Source organism: Cyanistes caeruleus, chromosome 2, assembly GCF_971803275.1.
Source record: "Cyanistes caeruleus chromosome 2, bCyaCae1.hap1.1, whole genome shotgun sequence".
NCBI lineage: Eukaryota > Metazoa > Chordata > Aves > Passeriformes > Paridae > Cyanistes > Cyanistes caeruleus.
The window spans coordinates 95,897,350-95,920,319 of NC_141702.1; the positions used below are offsets into that span (position 1 = coordinate 95,897,350).

A 22,970-nucleotide genomic window follows, 5' to 3' on the forward strand; every position below is an offset into this window, starting at 1 on the left:
AGGTGTGGACTTCCTGTCGCAGTGGAAACCCCTGAGAGCCCTTGACCGAAGTGGGAGATGAGCTGAACCCCTCAGAAGGCACTTGGGAGTATGGGGAAATGCAGGTGGGGACAGAAGCATCTGAAGGGATGTTTCTCATTCTCCCTAAACCAATGCCAGCTTCAAGGCAACCCTTTAGCTTTTGAGACTGTGTCCCTCCCATGAGGAGGAAGGTGGTGCAGAAGCAAGGTTAGGACAGCAAGAGGGGCAGACTGGTCCAGTGCATGAAAGAGATTAACTTCCCAAACCTGGATCCAGGCACTTAGTAAGTACAGACACCCTTAGAAGCACCCCCAAATCCAGCATCATTGTCCTACACAATTCCCCTAAGCCCTGAGACAGATATATTTTCACTTCCAAGTAACACAACAATGTAAAAAAAATTAAATAAATAAATATAAAGTGAGGCAGCTTACTTACAAAACTACATAAACTTGCATTGTTAACAGCTTTTCAATATGAAATGATTTTTAAATGTGCTAGCACACATATGATGTGTCTTTCCTTAAAGACAGATGTATTTTTTATATAAAACCATATAAATAGTGCCTAAAATTAAGATATATAGTTAATCAATTCTTATCCTCATCTCAGTGGGTAGGATAAATGATAAATAAATGCAAGCAGTGAAGTCAACTGACTGAGACCTCACAACTGATTTTGAATGCTTGTGTTCATTGACTGACAGCTTCTCTTCACAAAACTGGTAAGCCATCTAAGTTACACCATGCAGCCACATGACTTCCAGCACAATTGCTTCTGAAGAATTTTCCACCATATTTCCAAAAGATAGGTTTTAAAATTATTGCTTTATCATCTTGCACAATCTTCCTATGTATATTTTATTATATATAGTTAAATTTCCAGAAGTATTTCTTCACACTGTCATGTTTAAAGATCTCTGAACTAAAGCAGTCTGTATAGGCTCAAAGGCCTGCATCAAGGGAGCATCCCTTCCCAAAATTTGTAATTACAGACTCTCTGACTACCCTCTTCCATTTCAGCCATTTCCCCAGCTTGTTCTTCCCCTGGGTTTGGTTTAGTTTGTTTTGTTGTATTTTGAGACTTCTCCAAGGTTTCAAATATTTAGGCTGCACCAAAACTATTTGAAGAAACCAAGAGTCTTTTTCCACCTTAAAAGCAGAGCCTAACACAGCAAACTCAGCATAAGCAAGAAAATTAAATGGGCACCAAATTCCAGGATTGATTGTCCATTTCCTTCCTTTTCCAAACCAGAAAGCTGAGCTCTCTAACCCTCCCAACACCAGCTTCAAACCCTAGAGAGACCAAAGGATCTCTTATATTGCCACACTAAAGTAACCACTCAAAGCACACAGAGAAGAAAAACCTGCCTCTTGAGCTCTCTGTTTGCTCAAGCAAAAGGGACAGGCCAATTTGCTTTCTACAGCAACTCCATCTTAGCTTGGCTTGACTAGCTAACACTTACTCATTTGTTTTTCACTGCCCTAGGCAGCACACTCACGTAGCTATAGCCAGACAGGATTTTTTAAAAATTCTTAAGAACTTCCTTACCTATGTTTTTCTATATGACTCCCCTCTGTTTTCTCCTTCTTTGTGCCCATACCCTCTTTCCTTCTAGTTCCCTCCTTGTAGCATCCCCTTCACCAGTTTCAGAGAGCAATGCATAAGATCTTTTTCTTTGTGAGCTTGCTTTTCTACTCCTCTTACAAGTTCTCACTTCTCCACTTTCTATCAGCCTGACATCAGTTCCACTGTCCCCCTAATTTCTCAGCACTTCTCTTCCCCAAGGAGCCTTCAACATTATTTCTTTTTTCCTTTTCTCACCACCCTTACCTCAACTTTCCTCTACAATAGTATTTCTATTTGGTTTAAGAGTTCTTCCACACAGTTTGAAACCTCTACACTTCATTCCTCTCCTCCCAGCTACTGTTTCCAATCCCAATACCTCCACAGCCTCTCCTCCGCAGTGGGAAGCAGCCACCCAGACTTCAGGCATGAAAACCTCTAGCACCAGCTATTCTGCAAATAATTTGCTTAAGAGAATCTAAGTCAGGCCTGCTACACTGGAAGTCCTTTGACACAGGACTCAATTCATAGAGACTTAAAAAAACATGATACACCCGGTTTACCTCTGTTACTCCAAACACAACGGATCAATAGACTTTAATTTCAGAAAGCTCCTCAAGATGTTACACACAAAGGACAAAGGTGGTGGCGGAACCAAAACAAAACTAAAATGCACCTATACCTCCAGAGGACTTTGTTTTCAAAGCAACCTTTGAAATTTTGGCCTATTGTTCTCTACAGCGCACAACAGAGCATTCAGCAAGTGGTTTCTATTTTTAGGACGTCTGGGAATGTTTTGCTTTGTCTTTTTCACTCTGTAGGAACACAGTGCCATCTATTGGAAAAGCTATAAAGAGCAGACATTGGCTGTTTATTATCTGCAAAAAATTCTTTATATTTGCAAAATATTTTTACTTTATTTATTCATATTTATTTATAATCTTTTTATTTGCAAATAAAAACTTTGATTTCATAACAATTAAGTAGGCTAAGTCCTTACCATAGGCTTTTATAGGCATTTGTTAGGGTGTGCAAACCTCATATTATGGAAAATTCCAGACTTTTACATTTAACTTAACCAAACACTTCAGAACCTCACAATTACAACTGTACTAACATGCCAGAGACAAGAGTTGCTACTCTTAAAAATAAACATCAGGAAGGTCTACCATGCATAAGCCTTTTTTCTTAATCCTACGTCTGCCATTGCAACGGGCCTCCTGATGTTTGAGCATCATACAGGAATAAACACAAATCCTGCTCCCTAACCTGATCGTTATTAATCTTCCAAGATTAGGCAAGAGATACGTCTTTGAAAATTCTCCTTCCATCAATAAGCGGCTCACATTGAGCTTTCCTACATCTGTAAGTAGGCTTTCTTGCTTTCTACAGTCACTGGCAACTCAGAGCAGCAGAATAAGCCTGTAGAGCACTCATAGTCCACATTCAACATTAAACAAAGAGCAAGACAAATTTCAAGAGGGACCATTTTAAAAAGGATTCTGGAAGAATTCCAGAGGAGTCTGGGAGATCCAGACCTGCAGGTATGCCATCCACAGTAGGCAATTAAACAGAGAAACAGTGAGGCAGAGGCTGAAAAAGGCAGGTCTCTAGATAAGCCAGGCAGCATGGAAGACTCACCATAGGGAACTCTTTCTTCCTGAACGCACTTCCAGAAGCATCCAGGGGCCATGACAGTCCCTCGCTAGGTGACAGCAGGCTGAGACCAGGACTCCCCTGGCTACCACCTCGAGGGGAGTGATGAACATTGGGGATGGCACAAGAAAGAAGCACCTGGCTTTCAAAAGGAAAATGAGGCACAGGTGAACCACGTAACTGTTTGGGGAAAGAGGAGGAAGAGGGACAGCAGGATTTCCCCTCCCTAGATCACAGTGCAGCTGGCACTTTGCATCCCTCACACACAGGTGTTTTCCAAATTTATTATGTGGCTATACTGAAGATTTAGAAAATATGCTAGTGCTAATACACAGGCATTGGGAACTCACCCATAATGGTGAGAAGGTGTCTTTATGCCCATGTGTACTGCTACATGTAACTACATACATGTTTTTATACATAAGCTGCTGCCAAGCAGCACTAGAGCAAATCAGTGCTCTAGTGCAACAAACCAGGACCAAAATGCCTAATAAAGAAAACAACTTAGTATAATAAAAACATACTTTCTTCTCATAAGCCTGCCTGTAGGACACCTAATTTTGCAGAAAAAGTGGCAATTACAAGCAACAGGCCAGGGCCCTCCTCCTTTCACCTCATGAGAGCAGCTGTGGCCATGCTGGAGCCCAGCTCAGCACCACACAACAAGAGACTGCTCACACCATGGAGAAACCCTGCCCAGCTCCCACTCTCATCCCCTCCCAGGGGCACACAGCTCACCTCCCCACATCCCCTCAGCAGCCCCTGGGGAATGAGGCGGAATCGCGGAGCAGTGCCATGGGGCTGGGAGGGAAGAGACCCCCATAGCCAGCAGCACCAGGGCTCACCTCATCTCACAGCCTTGCCTCCTGCAGGAAGGCCTTGTGCTCTAGCAGCCGTTCACTTTATGTCAGAAACAGCCATCAGATAAATAACACATATTATTTTATTATTATAACATTTATATTTCATTATTATTTATAACATTCTCATTTCCCTGTGATTTCCAGTAAATCCACATGAATTGTCCTGATTTCGCATGGTTTTCAGTGTGAAATGCCCATCTTGGAACATGCTGCCCCTCAGGTGTCAGGCCCATCAAGAAGAGCAGAAATGCAAACAAGTGTTGCCTCTTGTAGGGCCTGTTTCTTTTTACTTTTTCCCAGAGTCACAACAAAAATCAATCAAAGCCGAGGTAAAGACTAAAGCTATGAAGGAGATCCTAAGGAGAAGGTCATAGCACCGTATGCCCCCGCTGCATGTCCTGGCTGCTCTCCAGCACCACGGAGGCATGTCACAAAACAGCTGTGGAGGCAATGAGCAACATCTGCTCCACGCACCCTGAATGTGGCAAAAAACTGTATAATCACTCACCCAGACGGCCAGAGCAAGACAGCAAATGTCAAACTAGCAGTTCTTCCTTGGCAGGAGGGAGCTGCTGCCTGTTCCTGGAGACCCACCAGGGAAGAGGGAAAGGAAGTAGCGCTGTCCCCATTCAGTTTCTTAAGAGGTCTCTGTCCAAGGAATGGAGTTCCTCTCCCTTTCTAATGATTTGTGGTTTGGGTTATTTTTCCCCAGTTACACAAAAACAACATTTTCATTTTTTGGTATTCCCAACACTTGTGCAAACACTCCTCTATAGTCTGTACTCCTCAGCACTGGGACATGTATATCCTGGCATACAGAAAACATGAAACTCACTGCAAGCAAAAGATTAATTTTATTCATCCTTAGATACATTACAGATATCTCTTGTTCACTTACACTTCCTTATACCACTATGGCACCTGCTTCAGGGATGACCACACCATCATTGAAAGCAGTGAAGTTAATGCAAAATGGACAAAGTGGTAACGAAAAGACAGAATAAGCGAAAATTAAAAGCCTTAAAGCGGCACTTCAGGGAGTTGATGTCTGCAGTACAGATGAAGGGCTGATATGGGCAATCTGGCTGCATGATCTTGAGGGCTTGTTTGAACTTTTTGGTATAAGCTGCACTGTGAAAGCAGCAGAGTAGATGTTAACATAGGTAAGAATTCACAAGATCTGGGCCTAAATATCTAGGAGGTGTCCTGCAACCTTCTCCATTACGGAGCTGCCCTTTTCCCATGCCCCTGATCCTTTCTTGAGTGGTGAAATCAGGAGTTATTTGAAGTATTTTCCTTCCTGCTACAGCATGTGCATTTGTTAAGCATTACCCAGGCAATGAGCAGATACAAAGACTGTTACCACCAAAGGAGGCAAAATGGAGAGATGTTGTCACCGTTGAGCTGCAGCGATCACACCAGTCGAGTGTTTACTTGCACTCCGTATGAAACAGCACGATATAAAATAACCTTTATTTCCAGCAAGTTCTCACCCACAAGCAGCTCTGAGGATGATGTACACGTTTGTTACTGTGCAGCCGTGACTCCTGCCCCCCTCAGCGGGGACAAGCGCACACACACAGACACACGGACACAGACACACGGACACAGACACACGGACACACGTGCACAAGCGGCACTGGCACTCCCGCTGCGCTCCGCCGCAGACACTTCCCCGGTGCCGTGAGCTCCTCTCAGCGGGCCCACGCTACCGCCAAGGCTGCATAATTTTTCCCCGCACTTTTGTCCTCCCTCCAGAGCGCCGCCGCGTCCCAAAAAAAGCCCGTTCTCTCTCCCAAAAAGCTGTGTGCTCCAGGTGAGGCTCGAACTCACAACCTCGGCATTGCTCGGCTTTGTACTGCTGTATAAGTACCGCGCGCTAACCGATTGCGCCACTGGAGCCCTGACACCAACTCCTCCCGAACGCCTTATCAAGGCTCGCCCGGCCCCGGCGGGGGAAGGGCGGCGGATTCCCGCCCGCACCCCGCGCTGAGCGGCGGCCCGCGGCCGCCCCGGTTCCCTGCCCGGGCCGCGCTCCCCGTTCGCGTTAGCAGGGAAGGCATGAGGGAGCCGGCGGACACTGCACCGCTCGGGGACGGCGGCGCCCGCGAGCAAGGCAGAGAGGCGAGCGGCGGCGGGGCCCGGACAAAGCCCTGCCGCCCCGGCCTCCCCGCTGGGCGGACGGGCAGGCGGCCGTGGGGGCGACGGGAGAGCCCGGCCCTCTCCGCCGGCGGGCGGGCGGCGCTGCGGCCGGGGCGGGGCGGCAGCGGCAGGTGACGGGCGGCAGCGGAGAGGCCCGACCGCCGCCGGCGGCTGGGGTGCACCGCAGCTCCGTTTTCCGGGGACGAGACAGACGGAGGCCGGCCCAGGGCCCTGCGAGACCCAGCCTCCTGACGGCCTTCGGTGGAAGGCATTGGCCGCTGGGTCGGCGAAGTTCAGCCTCACGCTCACGGGAAGCCGTGCGGTGGTGGTGCACCCTCGGTCACGCTCAGGACCAGGCCGCTGCGAAAAATGACCACTTACTGCCGGGGAACTAAATGTTGGTATCTGTAGCATCGCTACTGTGTGCGACACGAGGGGTGCCAGGAAAGCTCAAAACAAGTGTTTGTTCAGCACTATGCGTGCTTTCTTAAAGTATAGCTTCAACATGGATTTATTCTGCGGTCAGATCTGTCCCACCTTATGTGGCTAAAAGTTGGTAAACATAATTGTCATCAGCAGATGCTTAAACCCAAATGTGACTCCACTAATTCTCTTACCCCATCCGTTTTCACACTGCTTCACCATGATCCCCCTGGTAAAGGAGCTGACACTTCTTGAACAAAGCAGAGGTGCTTCTCGCTTGCTAAGAAAATTTCTCTCCTGTTGGTATTATTATCTAGGCATTACCTAAAATATATTTCAGTGGTATTCACCATTGACAGGTGAAGCAACATGCAATTGCTGTGTGTGATCCGTGGTGAAGGTGTCTGGCATGGAGAACTGGCAGTTCATTTCTTGAGAAATTTTCCATCACATAGGTATACCTGTGGCATACCAGAAAATGGCAACAGCCTTCATTACCCTTAACATCATTACCGTAACAAAATAGTCTATACCACACAAAGATTGCTGGGGGGGGGGGGGGGGAAAGTAGCATGGAGAGTGTAGTTTAAAAAGTGTATGACCCAGTGTCAATATTTAGCTTGTATTTTTTTGTTAACATATCTTTCTTGCTGGACACAAGCTTGTAAATTTAAGTTTTTAATTGGTCTGGTGATTGAGGAAAATAGAAAAATAAAGTAAGTGTTGTCTGAAATGCAGCTTTTTCCAGTAACCCTTTTTTCCTGTACCCTCAATGCAAAAAATTAATTATTTTTATGTAGCAGTTTTGTGCTTCAGTGCTTTTGCACTTCTCTGGCAGCAAAGGGTTACACATTGAGTCCCTACCTTTGCATAAAAAGAGGGATCAGGACCAGAGGGGAGAACAGAAAACCCAGGTACTGGAACAGGCTTTAATGGATGTGAAGAGTCATGGTGAAGCAGACTAGCAAGTAAAACCCAGGCCCCAATCAGTTCCTGAGGTGTGTGAGATGAACTTATTTACTTGGGTGTCACAGAGACTGCAACACTGGTTCTTTTCTTTGCATCTCCGATACACTTCACAGAAATAGAGTTTCATAGCCTTTCACACTATGCAGTTATTTGCATTTCTTATATGTATGAAGTGGCAATTAACTTCATTTTTCAAAACCTACTGATTTTCAGAAGGTTGCAGAAAATGCTGCCCTGTGATAATAGCCTCAGCCTTATATTAATGGTGAATTTTGTAAGTGAACTTTGTTTCCTCCCTGAGTTGGTTTAATTGTCAGGCTTTCATACCTCCTACCAGACACAAAATGGATTTATGAGCCTACAACTGAGAAAGTTTTCTCTGCAGGTAATAGTACCTTGTTTTTTGCCTGGTGGGAAAAAGTGCAGACTAGGGATTAGAACAGTGGTTGTGGACAAGAGCCCTGCAGTTAAAACTGGTACTTTAATACTGTGACGAACAAGGATAGGCTCAATCAATTCCAGGATCTGTGTTTTTTCCTACTGTGACTCTGGAGATTTTTTTTTGGCTTTCATGACCAACAAATGGAGTCCTGCTCTGCAATAAAAGTAAAAATGGTGAGGCAGAGCTTTACAAAACCATGATCATTAACTAGAGTGTCTGCACTTCTCCAGTCCTGCCAATCTGGGTCATAATCCCCTAAGTGAAAGTGCATTTTAAATAGAAGCTCTCTTTCCTTCACAGCTAAGAACAGAGCTGCCAGCAGTTTACAGATCAAAAAGTACCAAAATGTACCTATCTGTAAGTTGAAAAACAGGCCTTATGAGTTTGCTGTGTGGTGGGGTCTCACCACAGCTGTTCTGTTGGCAGAAATTTCATGTGCTAAATAAATGGTGTGGTGCTGGTGTTTTGTAATTGAAAAGAAGTTATAGACATGAAGGTAAAACAGAGTCTCTCTTAACATTAATTACATTAATTTCCCAAAGAGCAACAGGGTCAGCTCTCCACAAGACCTGCTATAACGTTGGCAGAGTGGATGAAATTAAGATGGGCATTTATGGACAGCTGCTCTTGGTCTTACAAATACAGGAGACATCTGTATTTTGGCTACTTGGCAAAAGAAGATCCCAGTATTTTCAAACAAATACACATACCACAAAAAACTTCATCTTTAGAATGTTGAAGGGAGGTTTCTATATTAGACTTGAAAGGAGTGAATGCCCCATCCTCACCTGTTTTTTCTGACTGTGTAGCAAGGTCATTTTTGTAGAGAGGTAATGTACACACTCCAGCTGATGCAGTAAAGAGAATTAAGAAACCCCCTGTGAGCAAAACCCAGTCTCCAATAAAAATATATATTTTAAAAACAGTAGTCAATTATTAGCCAAGCTGCTGGAGCATTAGTACTCTCTATGAAGTAACCTTTGGCTGATGGACCTGTCCCCTTTGACAGTGAAGCCTGAAGACACCTCTTCTACCAGCCAATCCCCTAGCCACTGGGGTTGGAATCACGGGCAGTCTGCTCACAGAAAAAGCACTCTTCAAGTTCTAGTATCTCAGGGAGAAGTTTCTTAGGACCATGGAGCTTCTTGTGAATGTAAGAAAATGGATAGAAGAAAACAAAACCGCCTTTTTGCCACCTGTTTGCAATAAGCTTATGTAAGTAAATGAAGATTTCTAATTTCTTTTACCAAGTTATTAGATATATAAATATTCTTAGCTACAAGAGGAAGCTGCAACAATGCACACATGGTAAAGATTAATAAGGAACCATAATTCCTCTCAGGCTGAAGCCAGGGTGCTGTTACAATGAACAGAAAGTGAGTAAAATCTGATTTTCTATAACTCAGCAGAAGCTGCAAGGATGACCTTAAATACAAGGTACTTGTCTCAGCTCAAAGTCACTTGTAGGCAGGGAGTCTGAGTTAAGAGAATTTGTGTCAGGCTCTGTGACAACAAATTCTTAGAAACTGGAGGGGATAGCATCTCATCCAGAACCAAATTACAACCTGAAATAGCAAGAGCTGCTGAGAATCATTCCAACATCACAGAGGAGCCAAAGATGCAGGAGTAATCAAAATCAGAAGGATATATCACTGAAAAACAAGGAAAATGGACGGGCAGCAATATCAGAGGATCAGATTTCCAGATCTGTCAAGGCAGAAGGGTATGGAGCCTGAAGGGGCAGTTTACAGCTGTTTACAGTATGCTGAGCAAGACATCTAGTATAAGGAAAAAAGTGTAGGCCTTATGCAGTTTTGTGTACACCATGCAGGTTCTCTGTGTCAAAGTTTGTGAACAAATTCCAATGTAAATTATCTAATCTGTGTCAAAATATCAATGAGGATTTCTTTTGTCAGTGAAGCTGAGGAGAAAATATTTTGTCTAAAACTCTGTATGCAGAAAGCTTTCATTAGAAAATACTTTCTCTAAGGAGTGATATAGACCCAGGTTAAGTAGCACCAGGTACAGGTGGTGGTAGACTCAGAATCCATGCAGTAGATGGCTTTACTCTCCCTCTACATAGGCTAAAGCCATGTTGGAAAAACTGATTTTTTTTTTTATACTATGCAATTTTTATCACAAAAAAATGTTTCTTGTTTCACTGTAACATCTTAAAATGTTTATGGGCAAAGATCTATAATAGATGTCACATTCCAGATTTAGTCAAGGTTTACACAGAACTATTAGTAAGGTTCATTGTACTGATAAGGCAAGAAACACATTAATATTCCCTATATGTAAAATACTAAAATTTTCCCATTATCTTTGGTAAGCATCAGAAATTAATATGCTTCAGAAAATGTTTCCTAAATCCATTTTGAAAATGAAGGAAATGGGAACACTTGTAGTGATTAAAGTTTCAGAATTTTTCAGTTCTACGTACAGCTGTAGCTTCAACGCAGACATGGCAGTAAAGATGTACTCTTTAACTTTTCTTTGTCTTATAACCATTGCTTTGAAAAGTAACCCTTGCACCTGTGAATGGAGACTAATATCACTGATACATTACTGCTCATTCAGCTTTTCATCAGAGATAACGCTTAAGGGTAGGGCAAGACTCATATCTATTTTTTTTTTAATGATTTAAAGTAAAGGAAGTGTTTTTAAATTAAAGTTAAGAAAATGCTTTTTAATTTCTTTATAAAACCTGGGTTTATATTACTCCTTAGAGAGACTACTTTCTAATGAAAGCTTTCTGCATAGAGTTTTACACAAAATATTTTGTCATGTCAGCTTCACTGACAAAAAAAATCCTCCATATTTTCACACACATTGGATAATTTACATTGGAATTAGTTCACAAGCTTTGACACAGAGAATATGTATGGTGTACATACAACTGGATTTTCCAAAAGGTTTTAGGTGATTTTCAAAGTAACAACTAATAGATTTCCAACATATTTTTCAAAGGCTTGATCCTTTATGTGCTGAGTTGAGATGTATAAGGCAATCTTCTCACTATGTCCTACTGCCTCATTGGAAGGCAGCCACCTCAAAATTTAACTAAAACTCTTTGTTTCAAGGGAGAGCTAACAGTTAAAACCAGGTCTCACATCAAATCAGTAGGGCTTTTGGTATTTAAAGTTACTACAGCTTTCAGGCTTTTATGACATTTTGTTCCATACATTTGAAAGGATCATAGTTTTTAAATACATATTTGGGATTGCAACACAAAACCTCAATTCCTGAATTACTTTCTATTTATAGTTTTACCAAAGTCAATAAAACAATACATCTAATTAAATTGTAGACCTGACATTGTATTTTATTAACGCTATCTTGCAAGCTTAAATGCTTTTTAACCTCAACAATGAGCAATTAGTGCAAAATCAAACCCCTTGACACAGCTGATTTTCACAGGTACTTCTAAAGCTCTTCTTCTGAGTTTAGAATATGATGCTTACCAAAAGGACAACTAAGTGTGGTCATGGACCATCTGATTCTTTGTAGGCTTATAATGTTTTTAAGGGTTACCTGCTAGTACAATTTTCTTTATGTGAATAAGAATAGAAATGTAAGAGTATGGAAAACTTAATAGTCAATTAGTTTGATCTTCGTTCTAACAGTAGTAGAGTCAAGTAATTTTCTCATTCCTGAAACCTTTACAATACTCTTAAATGTATTTTGGCAGTCTTAACTGAAACTGCTTTTCTTTGTTATGATATTTCTTCTTAACTTAAAGCAACTATATTAACCAGGTAACTTTATTTAGCAAGGTGGACAAACTTACCAATTGGAGTTCCTGCTCATATTTCATAGCTGGAATCTTTTGATGGTGTCACTATATATTTGTTAATGATTGAATGATTAACCTGTTTATTATATAAAGCCCAGGTAAATCTGTGGGAAAACAGATTTTATCATAGATTTGCCAAATTAATAAGTTAAGCAGTAATTGTTTTAAAGCAATATTTTCACTTTTACTTCATGAACTAATAACAAACTGAATGTTTATAAAAAAATTTAACCCATCTTAACAGTAGACTACAAGATACCCACAGATTGCCTTTCTCTTATTTTATTCTTCAGGGTTGATTTTCATTTATTTCATTAATTATTATCTGTATTGCTACTGTTTGGGTCATCCTGCCCTTCTTTAGTAGAAGTGTTCATTAATGCAGAAGCATTGCAATGTGTTGTTGAAAATGAATATTAAATTTGCATGGTACAAACAATTTGGATTTCAGTTCCTTATTTTATGATACAGATATAAAGCCCAATGCTGTAAAATATACAGCTTCCTATGGAGAGAACAGTAAATTCTAATTCTTTAGTTTTATTTGACTGACTAATTTGTCACTGTTACTTGTTTTGTCTGCTTTTCTAGTCCCTACTGTGGTGGTCATTATGATTTAAACAGTCTTCACAGAAAAAGTGATAACAGTAGTAGATTGAATATGTATGTGCAACCACTCAGAACAGCATCTCTCAGTTAAGGTTTACAAGGTGCTGTAGGCAAAAGACACGTTGTTGTTCCCTGTGTTTAAGGGGATCATGGCCCAGCTGCTTCCATTTTACTGCCCAGAACCTCCTCATTGCAAAGCAGAGGTTTAACACACCTCAGCTCACTTGTCAAACAGCAGAACAGCAAATTTTGGTTCACAGCTAACAGGCCTGATGCTGAGAGTTCCTTTAGCAAAGGAAAATCTGCTACCTTACCTTTTTATTAGTGTGAATGGTAATTGAGGTGATAGCCATTCCTCGTGATAGCTGATAGGAATGCTCACTGGGGCTCTTAAGAGGGGTGGAGTTTAGAAATGGTCTCCTTTTCGGCAATAGCCACAACCACAATGAGACCATTGTAACGTTGTTCCACCTTAGCAAAACTGGAACAATAAGCAGAACAGAAATTAGCTGGCAGTTCCTACCATCAGTATCTCTGGTAATTCTACCAATGTGAGGGAAAAAAATAGTATGTTTTTACCTTTATTAACTTTTAAGAGTTTTATCTTTACATACTCATGTCAGGTTGAAAAGCCTTTTCTTTAGTTCCTGTCTCTTAGGTAACATTCTTTATCTTTTCAGTTCAATGCTCTTTTCACAGCAGGCAGCTATTGTTGTCCTCTTTTCATAGCTGGAGGCATTGAAACACCAGGAGGGAGATAGTTGGCCTCAGGTCACCCAACAGGATAGTGCCAGAGCAGAGCAGTGCATCCAAGGTCTTGTGAGTTCTGGTACTGGATGCTGCTTTTCACTCAACATTGTTTCATTGACTCACTGTCCTAAAAGAATTAAAAAAAATAAATTAAATAAAGAGCATAATGAATAGAGGTAGCTTCAAAATGTCGCTTTCTTTTCTAGGCATCGCTATCAATTAAATGTGATGTTTGTTGGAGGGCCAAATGAAAGGAAGGATTATCATATTGAAGAAGGAGAAGAGGTAACCTATAGGTTGTTTATATTATTCTGATTTATTCATATATAATGATTAAATGTAGCTACTTTTGAAGCTACAGATTAGCAATGTCATGCTCAATGATGTTGTATTTATTAGATATATTCATAGTCTTTAACAGAAGCATTCACCAGAAACATACATCATCTGTGCGTTTTGTTTGAAACAAGCACATAAGATGAGATCTGTTTTGATGTAATTAATTTCCAACAGCAAACTAGAGAAAGTGTTCTGACACATCAAAGTGTCTCATTTCAACATTTTTGAACAGAACTTTAGGAAGGTAATGATTTTTAAAGCAATATTTTGTTGCGGAAGATTGATATCAAAAGTAACTTCAACATTCAAAAATAAAAAATATTACATTTTTTTTTGGTGGACTTTGTGAAAATCATCAACTTTTCAGCTTTCGTTTGGATTTGGAAAGTTAAAGAATAGTCTCTAAATATTTTTCAAACCATTCTCCTGTGCTCAAAGCCATTCCAACTTTGAGTTGTGAGCAGCCACTGCACCAAATGCAGCATGGAAGAAGAAAGAGTAGAAACCTAACAAAAGTGTAGCAATTTACACCTTTGCTTACTGCCTTTTTCTTGGAATTGCTTGCTTGGCCTGGGGACTTCTCCACCACTGGTTCTGAAAGAATCCTAAGGAAAGTAGTTACTAGAGGCCTGGAAGTAAGGGTGTCAGAATGGAGACAATTTGCCTTGCTTCCCAGCAGAGTAATTTAATTTCATGTCATTCCAATTACATTTGGCAACCTAATTTTAAGTCCCTTTGGAAACCCAAGCCTAAGCATCTACATAGTTTAAGGCAGAAGTGGGTCAAGTTTCAATAAATCCTTTCGAAGAGAAAGAAAAATTCATTTACTTATCATTGAATCATTTCTCCCCAAACCCACCCCAGCATTTCACTAGAGCCTTCATTGATTTCCTGTTCTGGCTCTGCCATGGAGGTGTGTGTAGTCCTTACAGACACACAGCTCTGGAGGAGCAGATGCTGAGTTATCCCCTGGGGGACTCCTGCCTGTGTTGGATTGTCACCACCATCTCCCAGCCCACCTGTGGCTGTGGGCACAGGCACATCCATCACGTTCCAGGTTACCAACACATTCCACTGTGTCCCTTCTCATGGGCTGTGCAGGGAGAGCTCTGCAGCACCCGGGACAAGGCCATCAGGCTGCTTGGGTTTCTTTTAAAGGAAAGTTAGGCTGATTTAATTTAACCTTTTTTTTTTTATATATATATTATTTTTTATTTTTTTATTTTCATTTGCAAGATGTTCCTGTATTTGTAAATAATTTGGCCTACTTTTTTATAAATTCTTTATATGACTTCTCAACAAAATAAAAAGTTTGCCATATCTATAAAAGCATAATTTTTAATTCACTGTTGTATACTAATGTTATTGTTAACTCAAGTGGAAACAAGTTTCTTTAGATATCAGTACATACTCATTTACATAGTAAGTTTCCCACAATTACTCAGAAACCAAAAATGGAAACATAACAACCCTATCACATCGGAAAATTGGCAATACATATCAGAAGCATTATCAGTTATGTACCAGTTTAACATATGGGCCAATTTAGTTCAGTTTTATAAAAGTACATTATAGTTATTCATTGCATTTTACTATAGCTTTTTATCAGATACATTTGTACCTTCCTGTGGCCTAAGTTAGAATCAGAATCATGTTTCTCATTAGAGAAGAATTGTGAGGTAGAGAGTATCCTAGCAAAAGGGCATATTCCTAAATTAGATTAGGGATTAAAAAAAACCACCATTCAAAGCCATGTTCAGCTCATTATTTTGTCAGAGAAAGGGTAATTTATAGTTCTGGGTGATAATTTGAAGACAGACTATATAGACGTACTGTCATCAGGCCAAATCACGAATGCAAAAACCCACAGATCCTTCAGGCAAATTTAGCTGATGCTGTTCTACTGCGAGTATTCCGATAGCAAAGTGGGGCCGGTTTGGAGAGAAAGTTAAATTTAGAATTGTTTGTATCTGTCCACTTGCTATCTTGTGCCTGTTATCACACAGTTTATGGAGCATCCTGTGGCACAGCTTGCACTTGAAAGCCTGCAGTTCACAGCAGCAAAGGGTTGGCACGCAGAGATAAAGGCTGAGGAACATCCTCCTGCTCCCGAGCTGCTCTCTGCTGATGCCATTAAGGTGCAGGTGTATCAGGAAGATTAGTTCTGACTGACTAATTAGGAGAAAAAAATACAGAGGCTTGATTTGAACTCTCTTCAAAGCCTTTTAGAATTGTCTCCTGAACAGCCATTTAGGCTAAAATGACAGCTAGTCTAGCACAATTTCGTCCTCTCAACAAGCAAACATTTCCTAAATAACTCTTACATTTTGTTCCTTCTTAATTTTCTATGTAGTGCTTCACTGCCTTCTTAAATTTTCTACTTCTCTGCCACCTTTCTGCACAGAAAGAGTCTCATACCTGAGACATTGTTTTCCATTGCACAGGTTTTTTAAAGAGAAAAGTCAAGCTGCACCTTACCAGAGATAAACCATTACCAGTCTTTGGCTGGAATTTACCAGGAGGTCACATTCATTCTTATTTGTCAAGTTCCCTTTTGCTGCCTTCTCCATCAGAATAGAGGCAGAGTCAGCAAACACCTACTCAGACATTCTCTGCCTCTAAATCAGACTCATTCAAAATGAAGCAGTTGCTTTGGGAAGTGCATCTTCTGTTGGAACATGGCAAAAAGTGCTGTAAGAATGTACCTGTATAGCTAATGCTGACAAAACTTTCAAACACTAGGAAGTGTTTGTGCTACATAATGAGTTCTGAGGGTTTCAAATGAATCATTACTCTGATGTGCCTCATTTGTCAAGAGACTTTTGGGTTCCCTGGACTAGTGACTACAATTCTTGTGTAGTCAAATTGATGAGGTCACTGAAAGTTTCTGTGGCAGCCCTGACATGATCATAGAATTGCAGAATCAGTAAGGTTGGAAAGCACTGCCAAGATCATTGAGTCCTACCTTTGAACACCGCCTTGTCGTCTAGACCATGGCATTGAGTATCATGTCCAGTTGTTTCTGAACATCTCCAGGAATGATGACTCTACCACCTCGCTGGGCAGCCATTTCAATGCCTGACAACCCCTTCCATGAAGAGATTCTTTCTGCTGTCCAACCCAAGCCTCCTCTGGCACAGATTGAGGCTATGTCCTCCTGTGCTCAACCCCTCACAGCTATGGGGTAGCAGGTACCCAGGAACAGTCCTCAACGTATCTCGGTCTTGGAATTTTCATCATACCATAGCATTTGTGACAAGAAAATTTCAGTGTTAACATAGCCTACAGGCTTCATGGTCTATTCACTGCATTTTTACTTACTTGTAAAGCCTGAGGGTAGAAAAAACCAAAATCTTCTTCCAAAGAAAAAAGTGAAAACTCAAGGGGACCTTGAGTTAACTTTTGGAGAAAGTTAATGACAGAGAAACACCACAATCATAACAAAGCCTAGCTCTAGTAAAAGGATTTCAGAATTTATTTACCGCAACGTGTGGGCTGCTTTGGGGGAAAAGTGAGATATGCTAACAGCTAAATCTAGGATCAAAAAAGTATTTAGGTTGATATCTCTTTGGCCACCTCAGTCCACCATTTACACACAATGAATCTCAACTGACTTTGATTTAGCTGATTGATTTCCTAACATTTTACATTCTGATGCTGAGTCTATATAAAACAGTGCAGAGAAATTAAAATCAGCTTTTCATCTACCGCCTGCAACAGATTTGCATTGGCACAAACCCCATATGGATTTAGAAGTCCCACTTCTCATTGTACTATACTTTACCCTAAGTTTCTGCTCTCAGTATCTAGATTGTTTCCTATTCATAGAGCCACCTAATTATTGGCACAGCCCCACAGACCAAAACCGTCATACTGCAGTCCTAAAGAGAACTCTCAGAGCAGGAGTTCCCCTTCCTATGATCATCTCGGTGAATCTCTTCAGCTGCTTCTAGCACATTCACATGGTCTTATTGACAAATAAATTTGTGGTTTGAAACATGATGCAGGTTTTTTTACCTCTGCCACAACCCATCTGAGTTTTCTGAGCTGAGTTTTTATTTCAGTTTCTCTCACTTTCACACAGACACCACAAGTAAGACTTGGCTCCAGTTTCTGACAGATGATCTGCTTAAATGAAGCCTGACCCTTTCTAGTGTATGCTGCTCTCCAGTCAGCATGCTTTTAAGAAACTCTCCCCTATCAGATCAACTTGTCCTTTGCATTTTATAAGGATAGTGGATGTCTGAAAACAAGGGGAAAGTGGGGCTAGGTGAGCATTCCCATAGGTTGTTTTGTGGTGCTTATATCCCAAATAAATGTGAGAACCTGAATCACAATGAAGCAAAAGAAATGTTTTTGCTTCTTTACATTTAAAAACCCCTACATTTATCTGGTAAAGACCCTTGGAATATTTTAATAAGAAACAAAGCTCCTATTAAAATGTAATAAGGACGGTGATCCTTTTGCATCAGAAGGAGATTGTGTCTTCCGAAATATTTTTGCTGCATAAGAGTGTTGGGATGAGTTTTGGCTAGTATTCAAGTTCCACAAATGACATGTAAATGAGCAGAGGGAAATAAAAAAAAACAAACCACACCAAAAAGTCCTCTAATACAGTTATCTCCATCTTCCTCATCTATTTGTCTTGTAGACTTCTAATGCCTGAAAAACCCTTGTGATGAGAAAGGGAGAAAATTGTTTTTCTGTACTCAAATAGATCAGTCACCACTGAAGTCTGGAGAACACCCAGGTTCTCCTCCCACATCAGAATTTGATTTGCTCTGCAAATTAATTTAGTACTTAGCCATATGACAAGCGATACAAGCCAGGATATACCAAGCCAGAGCATAATCCCAGAAGTGGTTGAGCAATCCCAAATTCCACTTTTAGATGCAGTCAGAACTCAAACATCCTGCTAATTGCAGGTCTCTTTAGAGGTCTGTAAATAAGCTGTCAGCTATCAAAGCCCTCATGGAGCTCTGGGTTCCTGTGTCTAGGCAGAATTTGATATCAAAGGTGGATCCAAACTAAATTACGTACACTGCTGTACATAAAATAAAACAGACTTGTGGGTTTTTTAGTTAGCCAATACAGACCAATTACAAATTCTAGATGCTTCTTTGTTAACTCTGCTAGGATACATATAGCTGGATGAAGGAGCAGCTCTCACCACACTAATATAGTGAGGATTTTAGCTCTTTTTAAGGTAGCATCCACATGTTCTACTACCCTGTTGAAATTTCTGTCAAGACAAGCAGCTTCACCAATGCTTCCACTGATGGCAACAGTGAATTCCTACCTCTGTGCATCTCCTCCTCTTGCCTCCAGAAATGCTAGCATAATTTATTCTGTGAGTATTCATAATTGAATGAAATATCCCTGTACAGACTTGATAGTGATTCAGCACTGGCCACACTGCCTTCCCCTGCAGGCGCAATACTGTGAGGCTTGAAGCATGATCAAAAAGGGTGAAGCAGACTAAGGAAGGAGGATGAATTTCTCCTACAGCAAAGAAAATTTAAGGAAAATTAAATCAATAATTAAAAAAACCCTCTCAGTCTTAAGATGTTTTCATTTGAGTTTTGCAGGTATATCTGCAGTTTTAATGATGATACTGAGCAGTGTTATGAAATAATGTTATGCCTGGGACCAGGAAGCATTTCTAGGTGGCTCATAACTTCAAGAGGTAAGGTGAGCATTAGTAAAGGAGGTGTTCTTAGTATCATCATAATGACAAGATATGACATAGCAGAAAACTGAACAAAATGCTCAAGTCTGTAAAAGGAGAAGAAGAAAAAAAGAGGATACAATAATGAATAAATAAGCACATTTAGCAACAAAGGATAATGAGAATGGTGAACAAACTTTGTTTCTTCCTTATGACACATTTTTCACCCAGAAAGACAAAATTCATGCCAAATTGTGAGCCATTATGCAGTAGCAATATACAAATCTAGGCTTTTCTACAAGAAGACATATATACATTTCATGTAACAAGAGGCCTTGTCATTAATAAGATGCTAATAGAGCAGAAATGTTGCATATTTCCTCAGTTTTTAGTACTGCTGGGGGGAATGGATACTAGATTATTCCAGTAAGAATAATACATCTGGAAAAGCTTATATTTTCAAGTGGTATGAATTCTATTGGCTATCTGTATATATATGTATACACATATGTATATATATATATGTATATACATACACGTGTGTGTGTGTATATATATATGTATATAGGTATGTGTATATATATATATATATATATATATATATATATGTAGGTGTATATACTTGTGTATATACATACATACACACTCAAATTTTCTAACTCAGGCATTGATACTTTTTCCCAGAGAGACTTAGGAAAATGTTAGATTTGCCCCAAAGGCAAAAGTCAGTCAGTGTTTAGAAAAAGTAAGTTTCCAAAGACAGTACTATGTTACCAATCTGGTCTCTGAAATGGATGTGACCTGTAACTCACTGAGATATTAAATAGCTGACAGTTTCCTGATAGAAAGTTCAGGTTATATTATAAACAAAGCAGTAGATTCAGTAATTGCTGCCACTTGTATTAATCACAGTTACATCAAATGATTTATGGATGACTGAAACATTCAAGCAGTTTAAAAGAAAAAAACTTTTGAAGACTAGATCATCATTTACAGTGAAAGGTACTATTTAAATTCAGTCAGAAAAACACTGTCATTGACAATGTGTAGTGTTCGTCATTCCTCCTCTCCTACTGCAAAACAATTTGTTTAATTCATAACTTACTGTTTATAATCTTTCCTTATGACTGTGATGCTTCACCTCTGAGCTGTATAGCTGACATCCACTCTCAAACTTTTCATTTCCAGGAAGGTTGCTCAGCTGCATGATTCATGTCAGAAGCAGGATAAACTCTGCCTCTCTTTTCCTTTCCCTCATCTACATGTCCTGTGCATGTGCAGTAATATGCCCCAGTAACTGCAGGGGAAATAACACTCCAAAGCTCAAGATTTCCAAAATACTTTAGGTTTCAGCATTATCAGTGCCATATGACCCACAGCTGGTGTGGCAATCCATCTAGATCATATGGTCTTAGATAACTTCTATGAACTGAAGGAGAGGTGATTTCCCCACTGAGATCACTCTCTGTCATGCAGGGAGCTCCCAATGGAAGGAGGGTGGCTGTAGCATTGTGTGCTGCCCTTTGGAAATACCAAAGAAAGTCAGAGCAAAAGAACACAGGGAAATAGACTGCAACGATGATTAGTAGCCTGGCACCGTGACCTTGTAGAAAAAAGTTATAATTTATCTGTTGTCATGTCCTTGGCACAAGGTGAACTCTTCACTCATGTTAAAGCTCTCAGCATGAGCTTTTTTCCAGTGTATCTTAAGTTTTCCCTATTGTTTTGTTCCCTTGGCAGCATATTTATTCTTTCTTATGTTCACAGAGGTGTTTTTTTCAGTTCCAGGGGGCATATATTAATATTTCAAAACTCTTTCAGAAATAATACTGATTATTGCTTGATTAAAGCTTGATTAAGCTTTTCTAATGTTGGTAAGAGTTCAGTTCACAGGGTTTGCATGCTTCAGTGGTTTCTTCTTTCCCCTATTTATTTTTAATTTTGATGAATAAATCAAATAAATCCCTTATAAATAAGGGATTTTTTCAGCTATAGTTCCAACTTTGAATCATGTTTCAAACTATAGCTGCACTAGCACTCTGGTTTCTAGATGTGATAAACAGAACATGGAAAGGATGGCAGAAGTGACTTTTGGAAATATTATTGCTCTGCACTACGTAAAAATGAGGGGGAACGTGCCCATTATTTCAGGTCAAAGATACAGATCTGCTTACAGATTGTAACACAGTTCTGTAATGAAACATGAAAACCTGAGCACCTCAGAGCCCCCACAAAGCAGAACTGGTTTCTGAATCTGAATCTGAATCTGAAAACAGCCATGGAAATGTCACCAAAGACAGAATTTTGGGTTCAGTGGTTCTATTCTTACACACACTTTGAATGGAAACCTTTTACATACACAGTGGGAAGAACAGCAGCTGTTTCTGGATTTGAGGGTATCCACAAAAGTGAAGCAGAACAGCTTCCAAATGAGCAATTATTCCCAAATGAGAAAGTGCCATTAAAAAATTGAAAACCTACAGGAGAAAAATTGTGTGTGCATATTTGGAGCTTATTTGGAGAAATGGCATTTAATCTGATTGATTAAAGACCCTGCTGCATCTGAAATGAAGCTTTCTATATCATGTAATTATTTTATGCTTGAACAGTAATGTTGAGCCCTCCAAAAAGTAATTCCAATGGTAAAACCAGGACAGTGGAATTCCAGGAGGTCCAGAGGATAGATCTATATGCAGTTACAGACCTCTTGGATAGATTTTTAATTCTTAGTAAGATAATAGAAATAATACATATTCTGTAACACTTTTTAAATCAACAGGTTTTAGAAGCCTGTTATTGTCAGAAAAAATCTGAAAATACTTGCAACAGCAAATTGAATGTATTTATACATGTATTCTTCATATAGAGGATATAAAGTACAGCATGTTTTGGAGTACCTGCCTTAATGCTACTTTCTTATTTCTTCAGCTTTTTTACCAGGTTCAAGGGGATATGTGTTTGAAGATAATTGAAAATGGGAAACAAAAAGATGTTGTCATCCGAGAAGGGGAGGTAAAACAAGATTGTTTTTCTGTTATAGTTGTACCTAAGTATGTTAAATGAATGCTTTATGTGTTATTTAGAAACCAATTTATCCCTTCTGTGCAAGAGGTGGCATCAGGATTGATTAGAAAAATAAGCTTGAATGGAGTATAGAAAATTTCAAGTAAATAATAGGAAACTACAATAAACTGTGTTCAACATTTGACTGTTTCAATAATAGATAAAAATGTCTCTGAACATCTGGGGTACTTAGATAGTCAAGACCTTACAGAGAGAAGTTCTTGTTCTCGTGCCTTGCATGGGATATGCCGTGTGAATTCCGTTGGATCAGTCTTTTATTTACACCTTGCCAGGTACACACCACTCTCCCACACACACACACCATAAAGTAAACTGCCTAGACTGAGGAATTTAAATTATTCATATATATTCAGCCTTCTTTAGTCCTCACAGCTTGTCTTTCCAACTATCACAGTAGGACAGCTTTAAGAGAGCCGTTCATGAATAAAATGTATCCAATTTTTCTTTATAGTAGTACAGTTGCTAAAGCATAGATTGTAGTGTTTTTACTGAGAGCATGAATAGATTCTGGCTGTTAGTACGAGTAAGATGTACAACAACTGCCACTCGTGGTTATTGACACAAGTTTGGGCTGCACTTGAGTTTTTGAAAGGATTATTAGGTCTAGTGGAGACAGCCTTTAAAATGGAAGATGTCTTAAAC

At 40.1% G+C, this 22,970-nt stretch overlaps 1 protein-coding gene, 1 long non-coding RNA gene and 1 other non-coding gene across 4 annotated transcripts in view; 1 reads left to right on the forward strand and 2 right to left on the reverse strand.

Annotated features, from left to right (window-relative positions):
- The window catches only part of LOC147655024 (uncharacterized), an 87,696-nt gene extending 84,278 nt beyond the window's left edge, over positions 1-3,418 (reverse strand). The window contains exon 1 of the long non-coding RNA XR_015283660.1: positions 3,229-3,418. This is a non-coding gene — a long non-coding RNA (uncharacterized LOC147655024). The remainder of the gene's footprint in view (positions 1-3,228) is intronic.
- A 2,496-nt stretch (positions 3,419-5,914) lies between these two features.
- On the reverse strand, positions 5,915-6,008 carry TRNAI-UAU (transfer RNA isoleucine (anticodon UAU)). Its single transcript has 2 exons — positions 5,971-6,008; positions 5,915-5,950 (listed from the first exon to the last, which is right to left on the reverse strand). It is a non-coding gene; the product is annotated as a tRNA-Ile (tRNA).
- A 2,606-nt stretch (positions 6,009-8,614) lies between these two features.
- HAAO (3-hydroxyanthranilate 3,4-dioxygenase) overlaps positions 8,615-22,970 on the forward strand; it is a 34,786-nt gene continuing 20,430 nt past the window's right edge. For both annotated transcript variants that reach the window (XM_023922769.2, XM_086878451.1), the window contains exons 1-3: positions 8,615-9,297; positions 13,444-13,522; positions 22,173-22,256. In XM_023922769.2, coding sequence (XP_023778537.1) covers positions 9,218-9,297; positions 13,444-13,522; positions 22,173-22,256 — 243 coding nt within the window. In that variant the 5' untranslated portion in view covers positions 8,615-9,217. The remainder of the gene's footprint in view (positions 9,298-13,443; positions 13,523-22,172; positions 22,257-22,970) is intronic.